The sequence below is a fragment of the Cataglyphis hispanica genome, chromosome 16, assembly GCF_021464435.1.
Source record: "Cataglyphis hispanica isolate Lineage 1 chromosome 16, ULB_Chis1_1.0, whole genome shotgun sequence".
NCBI lineage: Eukaryota > Metazoa > Arthropoda > Insecta > Hymenoptera > Formicidae > Cataglyphis > Cataglyphis hispanica.
This window is the reverse complement of record NC_065969.1, coordinates 1,077,300-1,102,106: the sequence shown is the minus strand read 5'-3', so window position 1 is coordinate 1,102,106 and position 24,807 is coordinate 1,077,300. Positions and strand designations below refer to the sequence as shown.

Genomic DNA, 24,807 nt, shown 5'->3' with positions numbered 1-24,807 from the left:
CTGACCTTGAAAAAAGTAGCGGTCACAATCCGTTCAAAAATTATAAAGCATTAAAAAGTCAACTTTATTTTGTCTTGCAAAGTACATGCGTGAACACAGTGGGTTCCGCTTCCTCTCCCTCCTCCTACGGAAAGGCTCTATTTCCAACCTAACTCAAACCTATTTCTGATTTAAAATTAAAATTTGATTTGGGTTAGGTTATATACTCCGGAAATTGAGTCTCCCCGTAGGGGTTGCGGAACCCATTGCATGTTGTAAAGTATATGCGTGGGTTTCGCCCCCTTCCTACTAGGAGGTTCCACTTCCGAAAGATATAACCTAACTCAAACCAAATTTTAGTTTTAAATCAGAAATAGATTTAGGTGAGATTATATCTTTTGGAAGCCCCCTCCTCCTGTATGGAAAGTGGGAGTGGAACCCACTGTACCCACGCATACACTTTACAACAGGAAGCAATTTTATCCTACAACTGTTGTGTGAATGAGAAAGTGTTAAGCAGGGAACGGTATTCCACATATAAAACTTTAATTTGCTATATCTTCTAAACTAATGCCGTCCGCCATTTAATTCTTACAGAAAATTACTCAGAAGAACCTTCTTGACAACATATGTCAAGATCAAGGTCATCAGCGTATAGGCTCAACTTCGAGAGTTTTACCATTTTAGTAAATATAGATAGAAATATATTTTTGTCTATTCTATCTCAGGTCTTATCGAATGTGTATTTATTGCATTTTTTTATACTTAAGGAAAAACTGGACAGATCAGCTATAACAAAAGTTAATAATAATAATAATAATAATAATAATAATAAATTTAATACATTTTGAGATTAATGAATTTACGCTAAGCATTTTTAGCCATTTTAAATATAAAATTAATTTATTTGTAGTGGAGTCAGGGTAGCCTAGCTCTAGAATAAGGTGTAAAATTAAATTCATCGTTTTATTAGCTAAGGAAAGCAAATAGTAATTATTACGATTATTGCGAGGATACTGTCGTCTTCTATCTAACGTATAGTAACCGCAGATATTTTTTTCCGAATTCTTTCTCCGAGGCTTTTCTTGTTTTTACTCCGACGAAGAAAATCTTTCTATCTTTGGAACATCAAAATCACGGATATTTATATGTTCCCATGCTAAATGTATCCCTGCTTCTTAAGATTGAGTTAAGACTAATCGCCAAGTGACAAGTAATAATGATTTGATTCGCTATTAATTCGTACGTTCAAACGTATGTGTTTATCATTTCGAATCGAGCTCTCATTATCTATTGAACTACATATAATATATCCCGAGAACGAAACGCTTAGTCGATATATGACAATTGTACACATACATATGAGTGAAGATTTTACTTTATAGGATATAATTTAATCTCAAAATTCTAAACATTATCTTATATTGAGCTAACACTTTTTATAATGGCACGGTTTTAATCGTAAGACACAATTAATCAAAATAAAAATTTTAATTTATGTGATGACACAAGAAGAATTTAATCTAATAACATAAAAACAATAAATGAAAATGAAATAATTTAATAATTTTTTATTATTATATTATTAATAAAAAATATTTGTTTGTTATTATTTGTAAACGTGGCAATATTGTACATTATCATTTTTAGTTTTAAAAGTTGGTAGCAACAGTTATTATTATACAATAATTTAAATGTATTTTAATCATGTGAGCAATTTCATTATTATGTGATTTATAATGCCAAAGTTGAAACAATTGGAAAAAATTTTTCATTGTTAAATAAATGTATCAAAAGTGACTTTGATCTTAACAGTTTGATTGAAATAATAATAGAAAATATAATACACAAATTAACTATATGCAACGTTGCTACGTTATACAGAGTGTTAAAAGAGTCACATATTTTGAGAGCAGATAATATTGATCAAAACGGAAAAAAGTTTAATTAACATGGATTCTATAATTAATATCTTTGAAGATACAGGCTATCTTCCTCATTTAAGCTCTGTTCTTTTCTTATTGGTTGTGTCATCTCTGCAAAAGAATCCCACAACATGGACGACTGTTTGCCGGCTGATAGTCGTCTTTTTCAGTCAATTTAAAGTCCACTTTAAACCGACTATTTCCAGAATGGATTTTATTGACATTAACTGTTGACAGTAAGTCGACTTAGAGGCAACCACATTTCCAAGAAATTGATAGCCGTCTTTCTTTTATTATATGTCCAATCGGAAATAATATATATTTTACGAATAATCAAATTCATTGATCTACTTAAGGCTCCTGAGTAGTGGCGGCCATGTTGAAATGATGACGTCAAAAGCGAGAAATGACACGTTGAGAATTCTTGCGTGCCATTTCTAAATAAAAACATATTTTAACAAAATAAGACTACACATCGTTTTAGTATATTTGTGAAATTGTCTGAAAAGCTTAGCTTTTCTTTTGGTAGTTAATAAATAGCCGTAAAATGAGTGTCAAAGTAGTCATACGGGAAAACATGTGGTTTGACAACTGTCCAAAGAAGTGGAAAAGAGTTCTTTCTACATAATACTTTTCTTGCTAAGCTTCGTTTTTGGATAATTTTATAGATTTCACAAGTACGTTACACATCATAGTACTAGCATAGAGCGAATAATTATAAAATGGCACGCAAGAATAATTTAGACTGTCAAAATGTCATTTTTTTACGTCTCATAGTTCATCGATTTGCTACGTGAGACATAAGAATGTCTGACACATAGACATGGTATATCTAGACCGAGTGTTGAGGAGTAGGGATAAAGGTGCACATAGAAAAGGATAAACTTTGTTTCGTACTTCTTGCATTCTCTCTTTTTCATGCACGTTTTTTGTTTCTCTGTTTCTACGCGTAAGAGAGAGAACGCAAGGGGCACGAAACAGAGTTTATTCTTTTCTACGTGCATCTTTCCCCCATTCCTTAAAAAAGGGCAAACGCTCGGTCTAGATATACTATGTCTATGATCATCTGACATGTGGGTAACATGTAACATCACAATACTTATTAACATAGACGTAGGTACGTCATCGCATGTACGTGTAGCCTATGTTCGTGTGCGGAGGCTACAAACAGTACTGAACGATTACGAAAACGCTCGTCGCTCGCACAGGTTCGGCTGTCGAATTCGCTTGCTATATATGCATTTCTACGCAATATAATAAAATAAATGCTAATAGTAGAATATATATAATAAGAATAAAAATTTATATTATATACAAGAAAATAAATAAAGTTTATCTTTTATTTTTTTATATTAGAGAAATAACTTAATAAGAAAATAAGAAAATAAAATTTAACAATAATTATATTTTTATATAATTATATAATAATTATGTTTTAAATAAAAAACGGGGATCATAACTTTTATTATTTAGATATATTTATTACACATTATCACTGACATGTTAGATTCGATAATTACTCAGCTTTTAAGGAATATACAGAGTGTTCTAGAGGGATCGTCCCGTTTGCGCACATTACGGATAGGACACGACAAAATTTCCCGATCGGACACAGACCTGATCGGACACAGGTTCGATCGGACACAGGCTCGATCGAACACAGGCTCGATCGGACACCGGCTCAATAGGACACATATGGTTGCAATTGGACACAGGCCCGATCAGATACAGGCCCGATTAGACACAGGCCCGGTCAGACACCGGTTCGATCGGACACAGACGCTATACCAAAGTACATGCATGGACAGGAAGCACACGCGCGCTCGCACACACACACACACACATACGGAGAGATGCAAGGGGGGCCTTCGGTCCCCCTCCCTGCCTACCGGCAGGATGGACCTTGCTTTACAACTTACAAAGTATATGCTACAGTCCGATCGGATCCGTGTCCGATCGAGCCTGCCTCTGATCGGGCCTGTGTCCGATCGAGCCGGTGTCCGATCGGGCCTGTATCCGATCGGGCCGGTGTCCGATCGAACCTGTGTCCGATCGAGTCTGTGTCCGATCGAGTCTGTGTCCAATCGGATCTGTGTCCGATCGGTAATGTGCGCAATCGAGACTCACTCGTCCCAGATTAATGGGGACAAAACTCGTGTGCAGATAGAGCGGACCAAACTGAGTCGAAAAATCCTTTATCATTTTGTGATATAACTTAATAAAAGAATTATTATTGAGTAAAGTCTGGTCAATCATCGCCCATCTTTAGCCGGGCACACGTCGGTGAGCCGCGTATAGCTGAGCGCTCACGCACATTACCAGGTGCGCGATTCACCAATGTGCGCCCGGCTAAAGATTATACCATACTTTACTCAATAATAATTTTTTTATTAAGCATTATACAAAAAAAAAATGATAAAGGACTTTTCGATTCGGTTTGGTCCACTCTATCTGCACACGAGTTTTGTCCCCATTAATCTGGGACACCTTGTATAATTAATAGTACAATAAATTTGGATAAACAAAGTTTATAGCTAAATAAAAAAATTATATTAAAAAATGATACAAAAAAAGATTAAAGGAGCAAATTGCGGATGTGCGTGCATATATTAAAATTATAATACAAATCTCGAAAGTTCTTAAGATTAGAGTAAAAAGTAATAAAAAAATTAAAGAAATTCTTAAATTTTAAATATTAAATGTTTCGGTCTGGATTCTCTTTAGTAAGAATAAATTGAAAGAAAGAGAAAAGATTCCTCTTAAGGTTATTGTTGAAACGCGTTTTAACAGCCAGCGTAAATTAAAAATGACGATAAAAACACTTATATATTACCATCGATTGATGTGTAATATTATATGTTAATATTATTTTTGCATCTCTTCTTTATCATTGTGTGAATATAATGTTAAACTGCTTTTTCGCTCAGGTAGTGATTTTTGTCATCATAAGAGTTAGAAGTTTACATGTCACTGTCATAGTATGAGCAGTTATTTAGTATTAATTCTCTAATTTTATAAGGCAAATTGAATTTAATGTCTCAATGGATATATATTACTTTTCTTTTTTGTTTTTGCATTTAAAATTATTGAAAATGTTATGTCAGATGTGAATTTTTACAAATGATTCATGAATGGATATCTTTATATGAAGTTATATCGATCTATCTATAGATGAAAATTTTGACTGTTCAAAATTGTCCTTCGATAACATGTAGATATAAATCAGTTTATATTTTACAGATGGCGAAAAAATTCTTCCAAATCTGCGATCATTTTTAAGAATTGTAAAAATTTTTTAAACGCTGAAACTGCATTTTCAATAATTCTAAATGCAAAAACAAGAAAAAGAAATAATATATGTCCATTGAGATATTAAATTCAATTTATGTTATTAAATATACTTTGGGAGCTAATGATAAAATTGTTCGCAGTATAGTAATGACATGTGAACTTCTAACTTTCATGACGATAGAATATAAAAAGTCATTACTTGAGTGAAAAAGCAACTTAACATTGCATTCACACGACGATGAAGAAATGCAACAATAATATTATCACAATAATATATCATATAAAATTCATCAATCACATCAATCGATAATTAATATAATTTTTTATCTTCATTTTTTATTTACGCTGATAGTTAAAATGCAACAATAATCTTAGCAAGAACCTTTCCTTTTTCTTTTAATTTCTTATTGAAGACAGTCCAGAATGAAACATTTATTGTTAAGAATTTCTCGAAATTTGTTTATAATTTTTTTTATTCTAATTTTAAGAATTTTTGAGATTTGTATTATAATTTTTGTATTAAAATATATGCACATAAATTCACAATTCGCTCCTTAAATCTTTTTGTATCAATTTTTAATATTTTTTTATTTAGCCATAAACTGTGTTTGTTTGAATTTATTGATTTTATTAATTTATATATTCTTTAGAAGCTGAACAATTATTATTTAACATGTCAGTCATATACGGGGTGTAACTGAACAAATATACATGGAGCATCAAATGCAAGACAATAATCGAAATCGAAAAGTCTTAAACTATTTTTTAATCTCACAATCAGTTTTCTTTTCGTTGTTATACGATGTTGAAGTTAATCAGCGCCTATATACAACAGAAAGCCATCTCGATACTCTGACACTCGCCATACCTTCCTGGTTTTCTGCTGTAGAGACTGATTAGTTATTAACTTTAATATCATATAACAACAAAAGAAAACTCAAATTAAAAAATAGTCTAGAATTTTTCGATCTGGATTGTTGTCTTATATCTGATGTGCATTGTTCAATTATACCTTGTATAATGCGTATTAAATATATCTAAATAATAAAAATTATGATCGCCGTTTTTTTTAATTTAAAATTATAATTATTGTTAAATTTTATATTTTTCTTATTTTATTATTAATAAGTTATTTCTCTAACATAAAAAATGGAAGATGAATTTTATTTATTTTATTGTGTATAATATAAATATTTTTATTCTAATTTGTTTTATTATTTAGATTTATTGCGCAAAAATGTATATGTTGTAAGCGAATAGGAAAATTCGACGACCGAACATTTGCGAGCGGCGAGCATTTTCGTAATTGCTCAGTGTTTATCTCTATTCTCTATCCCCACGCACGAATTTTGACTACATGTACACGCGATGATGTAGCGTTATGTGTATAGTAAGCTCCTAACATACTTCATTTATATGATAAGTCATTGGACAGAGTTCTTATTCCTACTGCAGCATTCTTATTCCCCCTTATTTCCTTATTCCTGTTGCTACTGTCAACTCAGAGTTCCGCGGTGTCTACTCAGGAGCCTTAAAAAAATATCCTATACAGCACTGCAGCAACATTACTCTCTAACATTGCATCATTGCATATTGCAGTGTAAAGCGGGGAACACACACTTTTGTATAAGCGCATAACCATAAGTATAAGGAAATTGATTGGTTCATTTCGTTAAGCATATGTTTTGTGGACCAATCAATTTCCTTATACTTATGGTTATGCGCTTATGCAAAAGTGTGTGTTCCCCGCTTAATGTTGCAAAAATATTGCATAGACATTATTTTACAATATAACTTTAACAATGTTGCAGAAATATTGCAGAGATAATATTTTACAATATAACTTTAGCAATGTTATAGCAACATTCCAAAAACGTTACAAAAATAGTATTCGGTAATTGCTAGTTTGTTCGTTTACCGCTATATGGCACATGATGCGCTATCTATTCTGCATTTAATTTCTGGTCACGACGATTATATAAAGTTTACAAAGAGCGGTTATAGAAAGATCAAAGATATAATAACTATTTTTACTAAGTTTAAATTGTATGATATGACCCCAACACAAGGAATTCAGACAAAATGGACTGAAATTTGTTTAATAGTTTTTATTCTTATATAAAACCAAAAATTTGATAATAATTTTCTTATATGCGAGATACTTCAAATTTTAACAAATAAATTTTGAGATTATATAAAATCTATATACATACTAGATCCTGACTTGGACTTCCGTTTCCGGTTTCTGGTAATGCCTCGTGGTGATTTGGCGTGTGTGTTTTGCAGGGTGCAGAGTGAGAAAGTAAAGAGTGGAAGAGGAGCGAGTGTGGTAGTGTGGAAGCGTGAGTGTGAGAGAGTGTGGAGAAGTAAAGGGTGCAAGCGGAGGCAAAGCGTAAGGGCGAATAAAAAGTTTTAAGGGAGGTGTGGGATCGTAACATTTGGGCCATAGAGTATTGAGTAGCAGAGAGCGTAGAACGGGTTAAATGGATAGCGACGGGAGTCTTCATGAAGCTCAGGTAACAAAGATGCACTGGTTACCGTGAAGATCAAAGGAAAAGGAATACAAATGTGGAGCTATTGAAAAGGAAGTCAAGGTTAGAGAAAGGAGATGAGATATCGAAGTCAGGATCAGAATCTGGGTCGGAGAATGGAAGGAAAAGAGTTGAATAGTCGATCAGAAATCAAAGGTCTCGATCATCACTTTCTCGTCGGCAAGTCAATCAAAAGGATCCGAAAGAATCAGAAATCAAAGTCGTCGTCACTCGAAAGTTCGAAAGCGTCGTTCGGCGCGTCAAAATCCAGGTCGACATCAGGATCCGCATCAAGCAGGATCGAACGGATCGAAATCAAATCGTCAAGATCAGCATCACGTCGGCATCAAAATCGGCAATCGTCGTCAATCGAAATCGTCATCGATCAGTCGAGATCAGATCGCGATCGAATCGAAGTCGCGTCGATCGGCTCGGTTCGCATCAAGATCCGCGTCCGATCAGGCACTTTCATCCGGCGTCGCGTCGATTCGGCGAGATCGGCGCATCAGATCAAATCGGCATCTCAAACTGGCGCGCGTCGATCGGCATCAAACATCGAATCGATCAGATCCGGCATCAAAGATCAAAGTCAACTCCGAGGTAAAAATCGCTGAATCAATCATATGTCGATTATCGCAGAAGATCATCAAATCGGAAAAATCGGCAGTCGGCAATCAATGTCGCTCACTTTCGTTCGTCGGCGTCAGCAATCGTCAAAGAGATCGATCAGAAAATGCATCCGGGAAGAATCGGAAGGATATCAGCAGAACTCCAGTGAATCGTCGAAGAAATCGCTCCGTCGAAGAATCGACGCTATCCATCAAAACTCAGAAATCATCAATGAAATGCAAAGAGAGATCGAAGTAGAGAACTGGAGTGGATCGAGAGGACAGGCGGAATATCAATAGAATTTGTTTGGGGGACTACGGCGAGAACAGGTGAGGAGGGAGAAATAATAAGAAAAGGGTATGGAGAGGAGGAGGGATTGGGAAGAAGGTTGAAGGATAAAAGAATTAACAAGGAGGGAAGAGAGTTGCTGAAATGGATAGAAAAGGCGGGGTGGATAATATTTAATAGATGCATGAATTGAGATATAAAGGGTGAATGGACGTATACGGGGGGAAGCGGTAATTTGGTAATAGATTATGTTGGGGGTTGGGGGTTGGGTGACGAAGATGTAAGGGTACAGGTAAACAGAGTGGAGATGGGAGATAATAGTCAGATTGCCGATCAAATCGTTCGATCAGAAAGGATCCAGATCGAGGTCATCGGTCGATCAGACCAAAAGAATTCAGGAGTTCAGAAGATCAAGAGAGAAATCGATAAAGTCGGTAGAATCGGAAAATGAAAGCGATCAGAAATAGCTCAGGGATTCATCAGAGAAAGTCGCGGCAAAGATGGATGCGGCATCAGAATGGCAGAGACGACAGATCGAAAAGTCGCGACAGAGAAAGAACAAATCAAGATAGTGATCGAGTCGAAGGAAGGGTCAGGTCGAACAAGCAGGAAGTGGGATGAATATTTTAGAAATCTATGGGGGGGAGGTGGATGACAGGATAGTGATAGATCAGAAGGTAGGAATTAGGATGGATGAGGAGGAGAACATAAGTAGGAATGAGATAAGGACAGGGATTGGAAGACAGAAGGATGGCGTGTGGAAATACGGAGGGGAGAACATGGAGGAATGAGTGTGGAAAATATATAATAGGGTGTGGAAGGGTGAGCGATGGATAGATGAGTGGGGGATGATAGTGCCAGTGTTAAAGAAGGGAGAGGGAGAGAGGGTAGAAGAGTATAGGGTGTTGCTGACGCCGATGCTTTATAAGGTGTACGCTTCGGTGTTAACAAGTAGATTAAGCGATGAGGTGGAGAAAAAGGGATTGGTGCCGCAGAATCAAACGGGATTCAGGAAAGGATTAGGGACAATGGACAACATATTTGTGTTGAATTATTTAGTGAATAGGCAGTTGGGTAAAAAGAAAGGAAAATTAATGGCATTCTTTATAGACCTGAAGACATCTTTTGATTCGGTAGATAGGAGGAAATTGGAAGCGATAAGAGAGAGGGGAGTGAGGGAATGGCTGATTAGAAGAAGTGAGGATATTTTGAGGGAGACTAGAAACAGAGTAAGGAGGGGGGAGGATATGGAAGCAGAGTTTTGGACTGGAAGAGGAGTAAGGCAGGGATGCCCACTAAGCCCTCACTTATTTAATTTGGTGACGGCGGATATGGAGGAGGTAATGTGTAGAGGAGGATGGGGAGAGGAGAATTTGTGCATTGACATATGATACGCGGATGATGTGGTTTTGATTGCGAAAGAGGAGGATGGAATGAGGAGTATGATTGAAAGGTTAGAGGGCTATCTAGAAAAGAAGGGATTGGAGTTAAATGTGGGAAAGTCGAAAATCGTAAGGTTCAGGAAAGGAGGAGAAAGAGAAAAGAATGTAAGTTGGAGATGGAAAGGGGAGGTGACAGAGGAGGTAAAAGAATTTACTTATTTGGGTTATGCAATGCAAAAGAATGGAGGACAGGAAGCGCATATAAGAGATAGGTTAAGGAAGGGTGCTGCTGTAATGGGCCAGGTTTAGGGAATTGGTAAAAGGAAATTTAAGAATGATTGGGGAAGGAGATTATGGCTCTTCGATTAACTGGTGTAGACGGTAGTGGGGTATGGGGTGGAAATTTGGGGCTGGAGAGAGAGGAAGGAGCTGGAGAGGGTACAGGAAAGATTTCTAAGATGGATGTTAGGATTGGAATAGGGAACGCCGAGCTATATGGTAAGGGAGGAATTACAGAGGGAGAAGTTAAGAGGTAGGGCGGGGCGAAGGGCGTGGGGGTTCGAGAACGGTTGGAGGATGGTAGGAGGAGTGTGATTGCGAGGAGATGCTGGGAGGAATGGAGGGAGAAGTGTAAAAGAAAAAAGGATTTATCGAAATAGGAAGAAGAAAGATGTGGGTTTTTTGAAGACAGAGGTATGAGCGTGGTGGAAGGAAAATGGAAGGAGGTGGATTGGTTATTGTGAAAAGAGACAGAAATGGATAAAAAAGAAAGATGGGAAAGGATAGAAGGGTCAAGATACAATAAGTGCTACGGAGAAATCAAAGGGAGTGGGATCCCAGAGTACCTGAAGAGTGACTGGGGAAAAGTAGATGGCAAAGGATGACAAGATACAGGTTGAGAAATGGAACGAGGAAGAACTGGTACTGGAAGGATGAAGAGAGGAAAAGCTATAGATTATGTGGAAGGGAGGAGGAAACATGTGAGCATGGGAAAGATGTATGAATTGGATGGTGGAGAAAGACTGAGAAGGAGAAGGGTATGAGGAAAGATCAGATGAGAAGGATAGAGGATGGATGGAGGGAAGAGAGACAGAGAGGAGAAGGAGGGAAAGAAGGTAGAAAGAGAGAGAAAGAGGGAGAGTGGAAGAAAGAAAGAAGAATAATGTGGGATGTGTGAATGAAGGTGTATGAAAGGAATGGAAATGCGATATGAGCCGGAAGCGGAGATCCTAAGTTAGAGTAGGGCAAGTAGCGGTGTATGTGTGTGCGTGTAATTAGGTAGAGGTTAAGATAAATTAGAGTTAAGCTAGAGTTAAGGTAGATGTAAGTAATTGTAATTGTAAGAGATTGTAGCCCCAAGGGGAATCAATAAATCGTATTTAATCTACTAAATCCTGACTTTTATTAGGTCTAATCTTTTATTATTTTTTTATATGTTAAAAGGTTATTATATTCATAAATAAAGTGTATTATTGCATATATATTATATTGTTATGTTGCTGCAATATTATATTGCAATATTTTTGTAAGCAGACATTTTACTGTTGCTGCAATATCATAACAAAACATTGTAGCAATATTTTGCAATGTTTCTGCAATGCTGCAATCTTATAGAACAATTTTGTTACAATCTTGCGGTGCTGTATGGGAATTGATCAAGTTTTTGAGATAAGTCACTACTCTAATGAAAATATAATAAATTAATATAGATGACGTCGAGTTGAATAAAAGTCGTTGACTAAAAATTGACCTCTAAAATGATTGACGATTGGTCGGCTTTTAATCGATTTAAAGTTGATCGATTATAATCAAAACATTTGTCGCCTGCTAGTCAACTATAAGTTGACATTCAGTCTAACTTTGATGTCAACTTTAGACTTTTTCTGCCGACTGACAGACAACTAACAGTCAACTTTGTGTTGTTTGGGATATTTACTAATTTTGCTATAGTATTGGGTTATAATAACATGGGATTTGTAAGTATCAATATGAAATCAATATGAAATTATATTAAAGAAAAAGCAATAATGTTTTTGAAAAAATAATTTATAATAGTAGTATAATACAATTTTTTTTAAATGTGAGATTTAAGGCTAAAGAAAGCGTGACAATGAAAGGAAACCACATAGAACACTTCCTATAATGCTGATTGTAAAATTAATAAGTACTCTTTTCTTTGTATTGTAGAGATGACACAATCAATAAGAAAAGAACAAAAAGCTCAAATAGAAAAATAGTCTGTATGTTTAAAAATGTTAATTGTAGAACCCATATTAATTAAATTTTTTCTTGTTTTGATTAATATCTGTTTTCAAAATATGTAACCTTTTCTTATCTTGTATAATAAATTTATTTTTAATTAATTTTTTGTATACTAACAAAGATATGAAAGTATACTCCGATTTTAATCAGTTTTGGATATGTTGTAGTTTAGGTCAAAATAAAAAACACATTTTTTTATATGTGCTTTTGTAAAACTGATACATCCCGCATCGTTACTTGGCCGTCGAACTGCCGGATGTTCACCACCCGGCGAAGGGTGGGATCATCGTTTGCGCACATCACAGGTCGAACACAAACCCGATCGGACACATATGATTGCAATTGGACACCGACTTGATCAGATACAGACCCGATCGGACACAGGCCGATGGTTAAACTCAAACTTATGTGTCTAATTTTCTGATAGAAGAGCCTCCATGCAGGTAAAGGCGGAACACACTGCCTTCACTTTAATGCGAAGTGAGGTTTACAACTTTCCACGTGAAGTGAGATTTTACATGGGTTTACAATTTTCCACGCAAAGCGAGGTTCAACGCAAACCTATGTGTCTAATTTTCTAATAGTGGAGCTCCCCCGCAGGGGGGGGGGCGGAACATACTGCCTGTACGCGTATACTTTTCAATGTCAAGATCCACATGGGCTTACAACTTTTCATGCGAGATTCAACTCAAATCTATGTACTGATAAGTGTTGTCGTATATGAACTTTTTTTTATTTCCCGAAGTTGGGTTTACGCCTAATTTACGCCTAATTTTCTCACATCAGAAACAACTGAGCTTGTGTCCGATTGCAATAGTATGTGTCCAATCGGAACTGTCCGATTGGATCTGTATCCGATTGGGATTGTGTCTGATTGGACCTGTGTCCGATCGGGTCTGTGTCCGATTGGGAAATATTGTTGTGTCCGATCTATAATGTGTGCAATCAGGAACTCACTTTGCCAGATAAGGGCAAAGACGCATTACATTCTTTTTTAAATGATCAAATATCCGACCATTGTACGGTCATCATTGTACGGTCACTGTTATGACTCGCGTCGGAAACACCTGCCGCCAAACCAAATTAAGGTATGTTCAAACGCGTTCAGGACGCGTCAAGTAGCGAGCAGCAAGCGCTAAATGCTGCAAGTCTATAAGAACCGTCGCTTTTCACACTGAAAGCGATAGCATCGATCTTAATGTCTATAACATAATCTGAAAACTTTTGACAATAATTGACTAGACATTTGAAGACAAAATAAGTGATAACAAGTATTTAGAGCTTTTACATTAACGACAAAAATTACTGCTATTTTTATTATATTATTTTTACTATATATTATTTTTACTATATGTTTATCATAAATAGCGTGCTAGAAGAAATAGACGTTATTAGGTGAGGCTTATCCGTGAACGAATTAATCAAGGTGATAATCAAGGTAATGTCTTATAAATGAAATGCGTCTTGGTGATCAAGTTGCACATTTTCAATATTGCCATATAAGTGTGGAAAAGTTTGATGCTCTATTATAAGTGCTTTCTACTACTGCAACCGCGAATTGAAAAGCATGTAACTAATTACAGAGAACCAATTTCTGCGAGGAATCGTTTGTATTTAACTCTTCGGTAAATCAGTGTTACGTTAGAGCAACTTTGTGTTAATAAATTATATTGACTCGCTCAATATAATTTATTAACAATTCTTCATTAATAGATTCTTAATATTAAGAGACTCAATGGGCTCCACGGTTTATGTGTATTGAATGAGACAGAATACGGAGTGTTGCTACCGGTCTAAAAAATCTTGTCCCTACTAATCCGAAACAAAATTTGTACTTTTTACGCTTTGTTTTTTTTTATGATTTCTGTAGGATACAATTGATCTAATCACCAAAATATATATTTTTTTTTATTAAACAAAATAAAAATAATTTAGATAAAACTCTCGAAGTTGTTTTATTATAATTTGAATTGTTTTACTTAACAAAAGTAAATAATAACAATTTGGCGATTAAATGGATTTTTAAGATCTTATTATCTGATTTCACAAAAATAGTCTTCTTGAATTGTGTTATTATTTTCCTTATTTTTATATATAAACATTTTTGTTATAATCATTTATTAACTTTTTATCTATTAGAAATGTCATACAATTTGAATTAAAATTTTTCCTATAAATTTTTATTCAAAATAGCTGTTCATGTGGATAGAAAGAGCACAGGAAAATCTCACAGACTTTATAAAATGGAAACCTAATGTGAATATAAAAAAAGGAAAACTAGAACAAAGATCGACAAAAGTAAAATTTTTAATTGGAACGATCGTATACCATTAATATAATGGCAATAATAGAAATCATTTTGGGGCTATAGTTGGTTGGCACAATTATTTCAATCTTGAATCAGAATGGCATTATATTTAATACCATGTCGGATAATTGTCTAAATATGTCATGCAAAAATGTTGAGAATTGTATAGATTTTATGTGTTTGGTGCATAAACCATACAACATAATTTTCTGTGACAATAACCAATATTGTACCACAAAACAATATATCAATATATTTTTCAACAAAATGGATCTATCATGATGAGATAGGACGATATTTTTCTAAATACGAACGTACTTGTTATGTATCAAATGAAATGCTAAAAAGAGATTATCTATATGATACCACTATAATTAATATGGAATAATAATTTATGTTATATTAAATGATTCAAGATATTTACACAAATACTTTAAACATTTTTATACCGAGAAATTAGAAATATTATAATATGATAAAATTATTCTATATAAAGAATATAACGAGTAGCTACTCTTCTACTATTCCGGTAGGACAGAGCTACTTCAAGGAAGCAACCCTGCACACGCGAGCCGTGGCTCTTCCTCATTTCATCTTTTCTTTGGAGAGACCACGTCCCACCTTCCTTATTCCGTCCAGCATATATCGTATCATTCCATCTACTCGCAGAATGAAGCGGGGCCCCACTGCGTTATTTTGCCTCAAGAAGAATTATGAGGTATGAATGGAATAATAATGAATGAACGCCTGGCGATCCAATTAGCAATAGGCGCCACCCAGGATTTAGGCCTGGTGGTGTGAAATGTGCGACCGGCCATGCGGATGTAGGAAACCAGGCATCTCATAGAAACACAACTTCTGGAATAAAATTATGGAACCTTCAAAGAATCGGTATCTGAAACTTTCGTGGACTACTCGTGGAGGCTGGAAAGTTGGCAATTATCGAAAAAGAAGTAGCAGCATAATAGGACTATATGAAATCCATTGGCTTGGACATGAACATTTTATATGTAATTTTACATGTAACAGTGGTAACATGATCTTCTACTCTGGCCATGAAAGCCGATCGAGGAACAGTGTTGCAGTAATAGTCAATAAACTCTTTAAGAACACTGTTAGGGAATATCGCACAATCAGCGTATTATAGTAGTAGGTTTTAAATCGAGACCTGCGAATATAAATCTAGTGCAAGTATATGCACCAACCAGCGAGGCAGACGATGCAAAAATGACTGCTTTTTATGCAGAATTGGAAGACATTCTTGGAAATCTACCAAGTCAGGAGATAACTATATTAGGAGACTTCAACGCCACAATTGGAGAAACCACGAATGACAATGACCTACGTGACACTGTCAGCAAATATGGCCGCTGCTGCAGGCATCGGAGGATTCAGAACCCAGACGGTCACTCTGTCCGCTTTTGAAGCGTGTCCAAGTTCATCACCCTAAGCTTGGCACCTTAAAACATATAGTACTGGAAGGGGAATGCCTATACTTTTCTCTTAGAAAAATATGTCCGAAGGAAGTGAGAAAAGAAAATCATAGTTGCCTCTCTCTCATGAGTAACTGCTAGAAAGTGCGCATGCTCTCCATTTACTGATGCACGCATCGTGTCTGCAGATATACATACCTCCACAAATCAATCATGTATATCTTTTTTCTTTTTAATGAATAAATCGGGGAGGTCCCGTTTTCCTACATTTTCGATTGCTTACAGCTTCGTTTGCCTACAACGTTTTGCCGACAGTTTCGATTGCCGACATTTCCGATTGTCTACAAGCATTATTGCACACATGTAAAAATTAAAAATGCGAACATGGCAATAATATACATATTGCACACATTACTTCATTGTACACATAAAGACTGCACACGTGATTTTATTGCGCATATACACATTGCATACAATCGTATTTCACACATAATATAAGGAATTCGTATGAATGTTTTGCACACGTGATTTTATTGCGTACATACACATTGCACACATGACGTTATTACGCACATACATATTGCACACATAAAATAAAGCATTCACATTAATGTTTTGCACACATGATTTTATTGCGCACATACACATTGCACACATAAAATAAGAAAATCAGATTAATGTTTTAAACACATCACTTTATTGCGCACATACAAATTGCACACACACAACGTCATATCTACAAAAAAAAAAAAATAAATTTGTGAACCCATGTGGAACCTCACTTCGCATTAAAAAGTGTATGCATGGAAACAGTGTATTCCACCCCCCTTACCCCAACCCTCTACGTGGGGGCTTTGCTACCATTAAAATTAGACACATTAGATTGGTTTGGATTGTCGGCAAAACATTGTAGGCAAAAGAAGATGTAGGCAATCGAGAATGTAGGCAAACGGAGCTTCCCCAATAAATCATGGAATTCCCCAAAAAATCAGAGAATAAATAAATAAATAAATAAATGATGAAATGCATGAGTCAAGAAATGAATAAAAATATATAAACGAGTAAATATGAATAAATAATAAAATGGATAATGAATAAATAAATAAATCAAATAAAAGAAAATCGATGTATAAATATAACGATCAAATAATTGAATAAATAAAAAATAAATTAATCAATATTGGGATTTAGCAATCGATGCATAAATAAATATATATTATAAATATATAAAATTATATATTTATTTATAATAAATATATAATAATATAAAAATAATAAATATATAATATTAAATATTATAAATATGTAATATATTATATATTTATTTATGCATCGATTGCTAAATCCCACTATTGATTAATTTATTTTTTATTTATTCATTTTGACTCGTTTATTCATATTTTGACTCATGCATTTTATCAGTTATTTATTTTCTGATTTTTTTCATGATTTATTTATTAAAAAGAAAAAAACATATGATTGAGTGTGGAGATATATATATCTACAGATACGATATTTATATGCGTCAGTAAATGGGCAGGCGAGCATGCGCACTTTCGAGCAGTTACTCACGAGAGAGAGGCAATTATGATTTTCTTTCTCACTTCCTTTGGACACTTTTCAGTCTGCCCTTCAGTCTTCCCCTTCAGTCTTCGCCTTCCCTATTTGTTCTAAGTTTGGTACCCTCCAAGGAGAGATGTGCTCAATTCGCTTAGAGAGTCAATTGAGCGCCATTTCATCCTCCCTCCTGATGATTATGGCACCGATGCGCAGTACCGCAGTACTCGTGAAACAAGGCAGTGTCCTCGCGCGCCAGCTTACCAACAACCGCTTCCCGCAGCAAGGTCAACTGCTCAAGAGACATCGCCTGTTCGGGATAGCTCTCCTGCACAATGGCCTGCACTCTTGCCAAGGGATCAGCAGCAGAGACGTAAGACTCCGTTGCCTGAGCTTTGGGTCTTTTGTTGACCCTCTGCATCGAAGATGGAGGATATCTACAGAGCCCATCCGGTATCTTTTGCCGATGTGCCTCGAGAAGGAGGGGCGGGCTCCATCCTTTGATGTTTCTCTGAAAGCTCCAAGAGGGATCTGATTTGGTTAAGGTCATCTCCCTGTTCCTTTTGGTTTTCCTCTTCTCATCTTCACAGTGATTCCTCTCGCGAGAAGCCGTTGCTTCACCGATGGCAGCCCCGAGCCCTGACGAGCCCATTCAGGAGCCGAAGTCGCTACCCCTGAAGATGGAAGCCTTTGCGAGCTTTCATCCCTAGTTCCTCCAAGACCATAATTAAAATTTAGTTTTTGATATTCAGAATCCATGCTTGATCCCATTTGAAGCTAAGGAACGGAAGTCCGCCCAGGCAGAGCCCCGCATGAAGACTATGCGCATGAGATACTTTGGAATTTCGCCCGGTGCCCCATCGTTCACGACACTGCATCCCCAGTGCCACGAAGCATTCGCCGCGATAGCTTCTAACTTGGCTTGAGGAATCGACAATAGCCTTCCTGGCCTCAGACAGAGTTTTACGTCCATGGGGCCAGTTGTAGCCATCGCTAGCCTATTCGGATAGTCAGAAAGAGCAACCCGAAAACGCGCCCGCTTGGGCATCCTATCCGCGGCTGGAGACGCGCCCGATAGGCCGCTCAACCCATAGGAAATTGATACATAAAAATTTTACAAATTTTTTAGATTCTGATAAAATATGTGGAATTAAAATTTTGTCGGATTAAAATAATATATCGAAATTATTAAAAATAGGCAACACATATTGCAAGAATTGCAGATAGGCCTTAGTAAAAGTAAAATAAATTGTTTAATTTATTTAAAATAAAATAGCATTTGAATTTCATTCTATAATTGAAACTAATAAAATGCTACTTGCAATAGGATGACTTTCATTTGGACACGTAACGATTGGACACCGCCTGATTGAACACGCATTATTGGACACGCACATTGCCCGATTGAACACGACACGATCGGACACTACATGATGGGATACGTACATTGCACGATTGGACACCGCATGATTGGATATCGCACAATTGGACACCGCACGATTGGACACCGCATGATTGGACACGACACGACTGGACGCCGCACAATTGAACAAATTTGTAAATCCTTGTGGAACCTCATTTTGCATTGAAAAATATATGCATAAAGATAGTATGTTCCGCCTCTCCCCCCACGGGGAGGTTCCATTACCATTAAAATTAGACACATTGGTTTTTCTTGAATCTCACTTTGCGTGGAAAGTTGTAAAATCTATGTTAAAACCTCATTTCCTGACCTAAAAGCGCAATGTTCAATCGTGTGGTGTTCAATCGTGCAATGTACGTATCCAATCGTGTAGTGTCCAATCGTGCAATGTGCGTGTTCAATCGTGCGGTGTCCAATTGAGCGGTGTCCAATCGAGCAATGTCCAATAAAACGCGCCCAATAGTGCGTGTCCAATCGAGCGGTATCCAATAGTTACGTGTTCAAATGGGATACACCCCTTGCAATACATTCCATTGCCCCAGAATTCTCTGAACAGCAAGTAAAAAAGCAAGCCAACGAATTTTGCTTAGATTAATAATTTTATGTTAAGTATATTATAAGTATTAAGGGGCGAAGCTGTAAAATTAAAGACAAAAAAGTTTTGATTACTTTTAGTGTTATGCTCTTAGAATTTCCAAGTTCGGAAGGGTGAAAATTTTTTTGGAATTTCAGAGTTCTAATGACAGTTCCGTTTGCATCTCGAAGAGTTATATTGATTATTATTAACATTCGAAGCCGTAAAACCAAAAATGAAATAGTTCTGGCATCTTTTAGTTACGCTCTTAGAAAATTTCTGTCCCGAGAGGGTAAAATTTTTTTTGGAATTTTGGCGTTCTATGGAGAATTCTGTTTGCACCCTGGAGAGTTCTATCGATTATTATTAATGTCCGAAGTCGTAAAACTAATACGCTCTTAGAAAATTTCTAATTGCCAAGGTGGTAAATTTTTTTCGGCGTTCTGTTGGCATCCCGAAGAGTTCTATTCAATAAGTATTAAGGCCTGAAACCGTAAAACTAAAAATCAAAAAGTTCTGGCCACTTTTAGCGAAAGATGAGGTGCCAGCTCTGAGATTCAAAAATTGTTTAAAAATATTTAGAGGCCGGAACTATTACTAAAACCCATCAGGAACTGTAGAACTCTTCGAAAACTATAAGATACGATGATTTAAATGGTATTTTTCGCATTTTGCGTTGTCATGGGAAGTTGGCATATTTTCAAAATGCAATTTTTTTTAGGTTTTTCGCCGGATCTATTTCTAAAACCTATCAGGAACTATAGAACTATTTGGGGTGCAAATAGAATTATCTATAAAACTTTTGATTTTTGAATATGCGGTGCTAACTTCACATCGACCTTTTGATTGTCTTTTTGTCTCCTCTGAATAATATTTTAGTTTTCCAACATTAAGTGCGCAAAATTATTATTCAGATAAAATAATTATTGTATCGGTTTATTGTAAAATTTCGTGAATGTTAGTTCATCAGATGGACTAACTTGTTCTTTCTCTAAATTATATATTTAATATATTATAGAAAAAAATTAAGAAAAAATAAAAATTTATTATTTGTCTATTATACGTATCAATATTTATTTTATATATCCTAAATTTTTTCAGTTACTATTACCAGGAGGAGAAACTACAGAACGTCAATTAACATTAGTTATTTGGGCAACAACGGAAAAAAAGCTGGAATTTAAACCATTACCTGGATTTGACCCTAACTTTGATAATTTACAATATTATCGTGCTCAGCAAAAAATTGATTGTGATGAAGTATATCCTGGAATATATATTGGCGATGGGTAAGTATAGGAATAAGTAAAAAAACTATAGAATAGAATACCCATTTTCAATGATCTTCACCTTGACATATGTTACCAAGGTCATGACTCTGAGAAACATCTAAAAAATTTTAACTCGTTTATGAGAGTCATTAATAATTAAGTTATTAATAATTAATAATTAAATTGAATGGTAAAAACAAGAATGATAATCTAAACTTGATTTAAAAAAATGAGGAGGGACAGAGCCCTTTCTCCGCCCACACATTTACTTAAATATTTAAATATATAATTAATATAAAATTTATACTCTGAAAAATTCAGATTATCGCATTTAATACTTGTTCTTATCTTATTAACATATGTCAAGGTTAAGATCATTAGTGTCCTATTCTATATTTTTATTTTATTTTACTTTTTAATGTTTTACAGAGTTACAGCAAAAAACAAGGAATATCTTAAAATGTTAGGTATAACACATTTATTGAATGTTGCTGAAGGAAAAAGATATGGATTTGTAAATACAGATAACAATTATTACGCTGATACAACGATAAAATATCTTGGCTTGCCAGTTACAGATTTACCTTCCGCAGATATCAATAAATATTTTTATATAGCAGCCAATTTCATTGATGAAGCAGTATCTTTAGGAGGTAACTTAATCATATTTATATATTTTTTGTTTGATCATACGTGATTTAATTTACATAAATAAAAAATCCGTTATTTTTCTTTAGGTAAAGCTTTTGTACATTGCATGCAGGGTATATCTCGCAGTGCTACATGTGTTCTTGCATATTTAATGATAAAGAAGAATATGTTAGCAACTGATGCTATGCATTTAGTTCGTACAAATCGAGATATTCATCCAAATAATGGTTTTCTTCGGCAATTAGCAGAGTTGGATAATAAATTGCGCAGACAACGTTTACGTTGAATATATGCGAAATATCGATGTTACAAATGATAATCTTATTATTAAATGATATTGTATTTTGTGAAATATTTAAATAAAGATAAATATATAGTAAGCACGCAAGAACCGGAACATAAAAAACTATTGTAGAGTAGTTGTCTACTATTTATAATCTATAAATTTTATTTTACGATTAAAATACAGAAGTATACTAAAATTATAATATTCGTAATTAGTAGAATAGGGCACGATACAAAACAAAGTAATTAAAAAAAAAAGTTTGTAAATTGATAGTCATAGTCTCACTATATAACTGGTCGCGAGTCAACTATACTTTTGATTTGCAAATTCATATTTATTACAAATTTCAAGAGATGAATTATAAATTTCAATTTTGTTCTACGTATTATTTAGCTATGTAAGCAATATTTAAGAAATTTTTTATGAAAAAATATAATTTTTTGAGGCAAAACATACGAATAAAAATTAACGAACGGAAATTATTAATCTCATCGTATTTACACAGTACTTACTACAGTGCAAAATGTATTTTGTATATAATGTTTCATCATAAATTTATGTATACAATTTTAAAAATCGATTTTATATACTGCGTCTTATTGTTAATTCTAAAAAATATATAAAACAAAATTATTGGAAAATTTAAACAAAATACGAAAATTAAAAATTGTTATATCTATATTATATTATATCATGATATGTTACATGATATGCTGCAAAATTTAAGCAGGAATTCTTGGCATACAAATAATAGATTTTCAGCATTGCGTGTTGTTATAGTATATAAAAAAAGACTAACAAAAATAAAAAATGAGTACATAAAATATCACACTAAAAAAACCTCACAAAGATAAAAAAGTACGCCAAGTACATAAAAAATATTCCTTGTACACAACAAAAAGTTGAACAGATGTGAAAATTGAAAAAAATATTTATCTCAAAAAAATAATTATAAAAGAATTGTTCCCTAAAAAATAAAAACCTCTAAAAAATAAAAACTAAATGGGAAATCAATAATTAAGCCAAGTAGAATTTAATGTGTGAAGATTTATAATTTGAAATAATATTTGTCATAAAATTAATTTTGCATTTATAGAAATATTATGGATTCTCTCAAAAAAATTAAAACGCATTTTATTTTTATTAAAAAATTACATTTATGTTTCAAATAAATATTTTGTATAATATAGAAAATAACATTATTATATTATGGATTTATTAAAGATAGTAAATCATAATATTACTTAACTCTTACTGCAATAATGTTGATTACATCGATCACCAATTTTGAATTTAAAAGTCCATGTCAAATATAGATCGATTTGTTTTAAAATTAATCATAATCTTAGCAGAAGCCTGGAACAAAGAGGTTAATATTAAAGTGACATAAAAGTTTGGCGTGCCCGAGTCGCATTATAAGTCATACAGTTTTATTAATATTGATAATGATTTTTAATAATCTTTTGCAAATTTATATTTCAGGCACGCCAAGTTTTTATGTCACTTTAATATTAACTCTTTCGTCCCGGGTTTCTGCTAAGATTATGATTAATTTTAAAACAAATCGATCTATATTTGGCATGGACTTTTAAATTCAAAATTGGTGATTAATGTGATCAACATTATTGCAGTAAGGATTAAGTAATATTATGATTTATTATCTTTAATAAAAACCGTAATATAATAATGCTATTTTCTATATTATACAAAATATTTATTTGAAACATAAATATAATTTTTTAATAAAAATAAAATGCGTTTTAATTTTTTTGAGAGAATCCATAATATTTCTATAAATGCAAGATTGATTTTATGACAAATATTATTTCAAATTATAAATCTTCACAAATTAAATTCCTTCTACTTGGCTTAATTATTGATTTCCCATTTAGTTTTTATTTTTTAAGGGTTTTTATTTTTTAAAAAACAATTTTTGTATAAGTTATTTTTTAGAGGTAAATATTTTTTAATTTTTGTTTCGTACAAGGAATATTTTTTATACTTTTGCGCTTGGCGTACTTTTTTTATCTTTGTGAGGCTTTTTAGTGTGATCTCACTGCTTTTTGTAAAAATTTATTAGAGGTAAATATTTTTTCAACTTTCTGTTACGTATAAGTGAAATTTTTTATGTAAACTTTGCATACTTTTTTTTATCTTTCTGAGGTTTTTTTAGTGTGAATAAATTGTAGACATTTTTTAAGAACTTTTGCGATCGCGTGTAATGAGGTATATACCACGATGAACATACGGAATTATTGCTTACTCGCTCTCACAGTACAAAGTGAGACATTTCATATACAAATATATAGACATTCTTTAAAAAAAAAAAAATAACTATATACAGGATGTCCTGCAAAGATTGTGCCAATGTTCGTGAGCGGGTAAAGCACAGTTAACTGAACAGAAAAGTTCTTTACCATTTTGATCTGTAACACTTAATAAAAAAGTTATTATTGAGTACTGATTAATCACGCCGACGTTATCATGCACGTCGATGCCGTCCGTCCTGTTATCTGTCGCATCCTACTCTCCACTCAACGCTTGTCTACATATCATATACTTATGCATGCTCACATACATATTCCCATAGCACAGGACGTCTTATGGACGTTCATTTTATGTCTATTTTATGTACGTACGTCCATGGACATGAAATGTACGTCCATCGTATATCCGATTTGGGACATTTGTCAATAGCCAATATTTGAAGGTCCAGAGGATGTCCGGTCTTGGACATCAAAATTTCAAGCAATTTTTTGTTTGTTTTGGCAATAGCTAATAATTGATATAATTTTTAAGAGACATCTTTTTAGACCAGCCAAAGACGTTATTTTGAACATGTCTTATAATCACACAAATGAAGTCCTTTTGAAACTAGTATTCGGATTATAATTTATTCGTTTACTGTTATGCAGCGCGCTGCTCACTATCTATATCCGCATTCAAGTTTTTATCATGAGCGTATATAAAGTCTGCAAAATGCGGCTAATAACATTTAATTGTAATTATTTCTATCAGTTTAATTTCTAATACGATT

The 24,807-nt window shown here is 34.2% G+C and overlaps 1 protein-coding gene across 1 annotated transcript in view; it reads left to right on the top strand.

Annotated features, from left to right (window-relative positions):
• The window catches only part of LOC126855610 (dual specificity protein phosphatase 3-like), a 40,020-nt gene extending 16,344 nt beyond the window's left edge, over positions 1 to 23,676 (top strand). The window contains exons 3-5 of the mRNA XM_050603425.1: positions 20,664 to 20,851; positions 21,263 to 21,486; positions 21,571 to 23,676. Coding sequence (XP_050459382.1) covers positions 20,664 to 20,851; positions 21,263 to 21,486; positions 21,571 to 21,770 — 612 coding nt within the window. The 3' untranslated portion in view covers positions 21,771 to 23,676. The remainder of the gene's footprint in view (positions 1 to 20,663; positions 20,852 to 21,262; positions 21,487 to 21,570) is intronic.
• Positions 23,677 to 24,807: the final 1,131 nt, after the last annotated feature.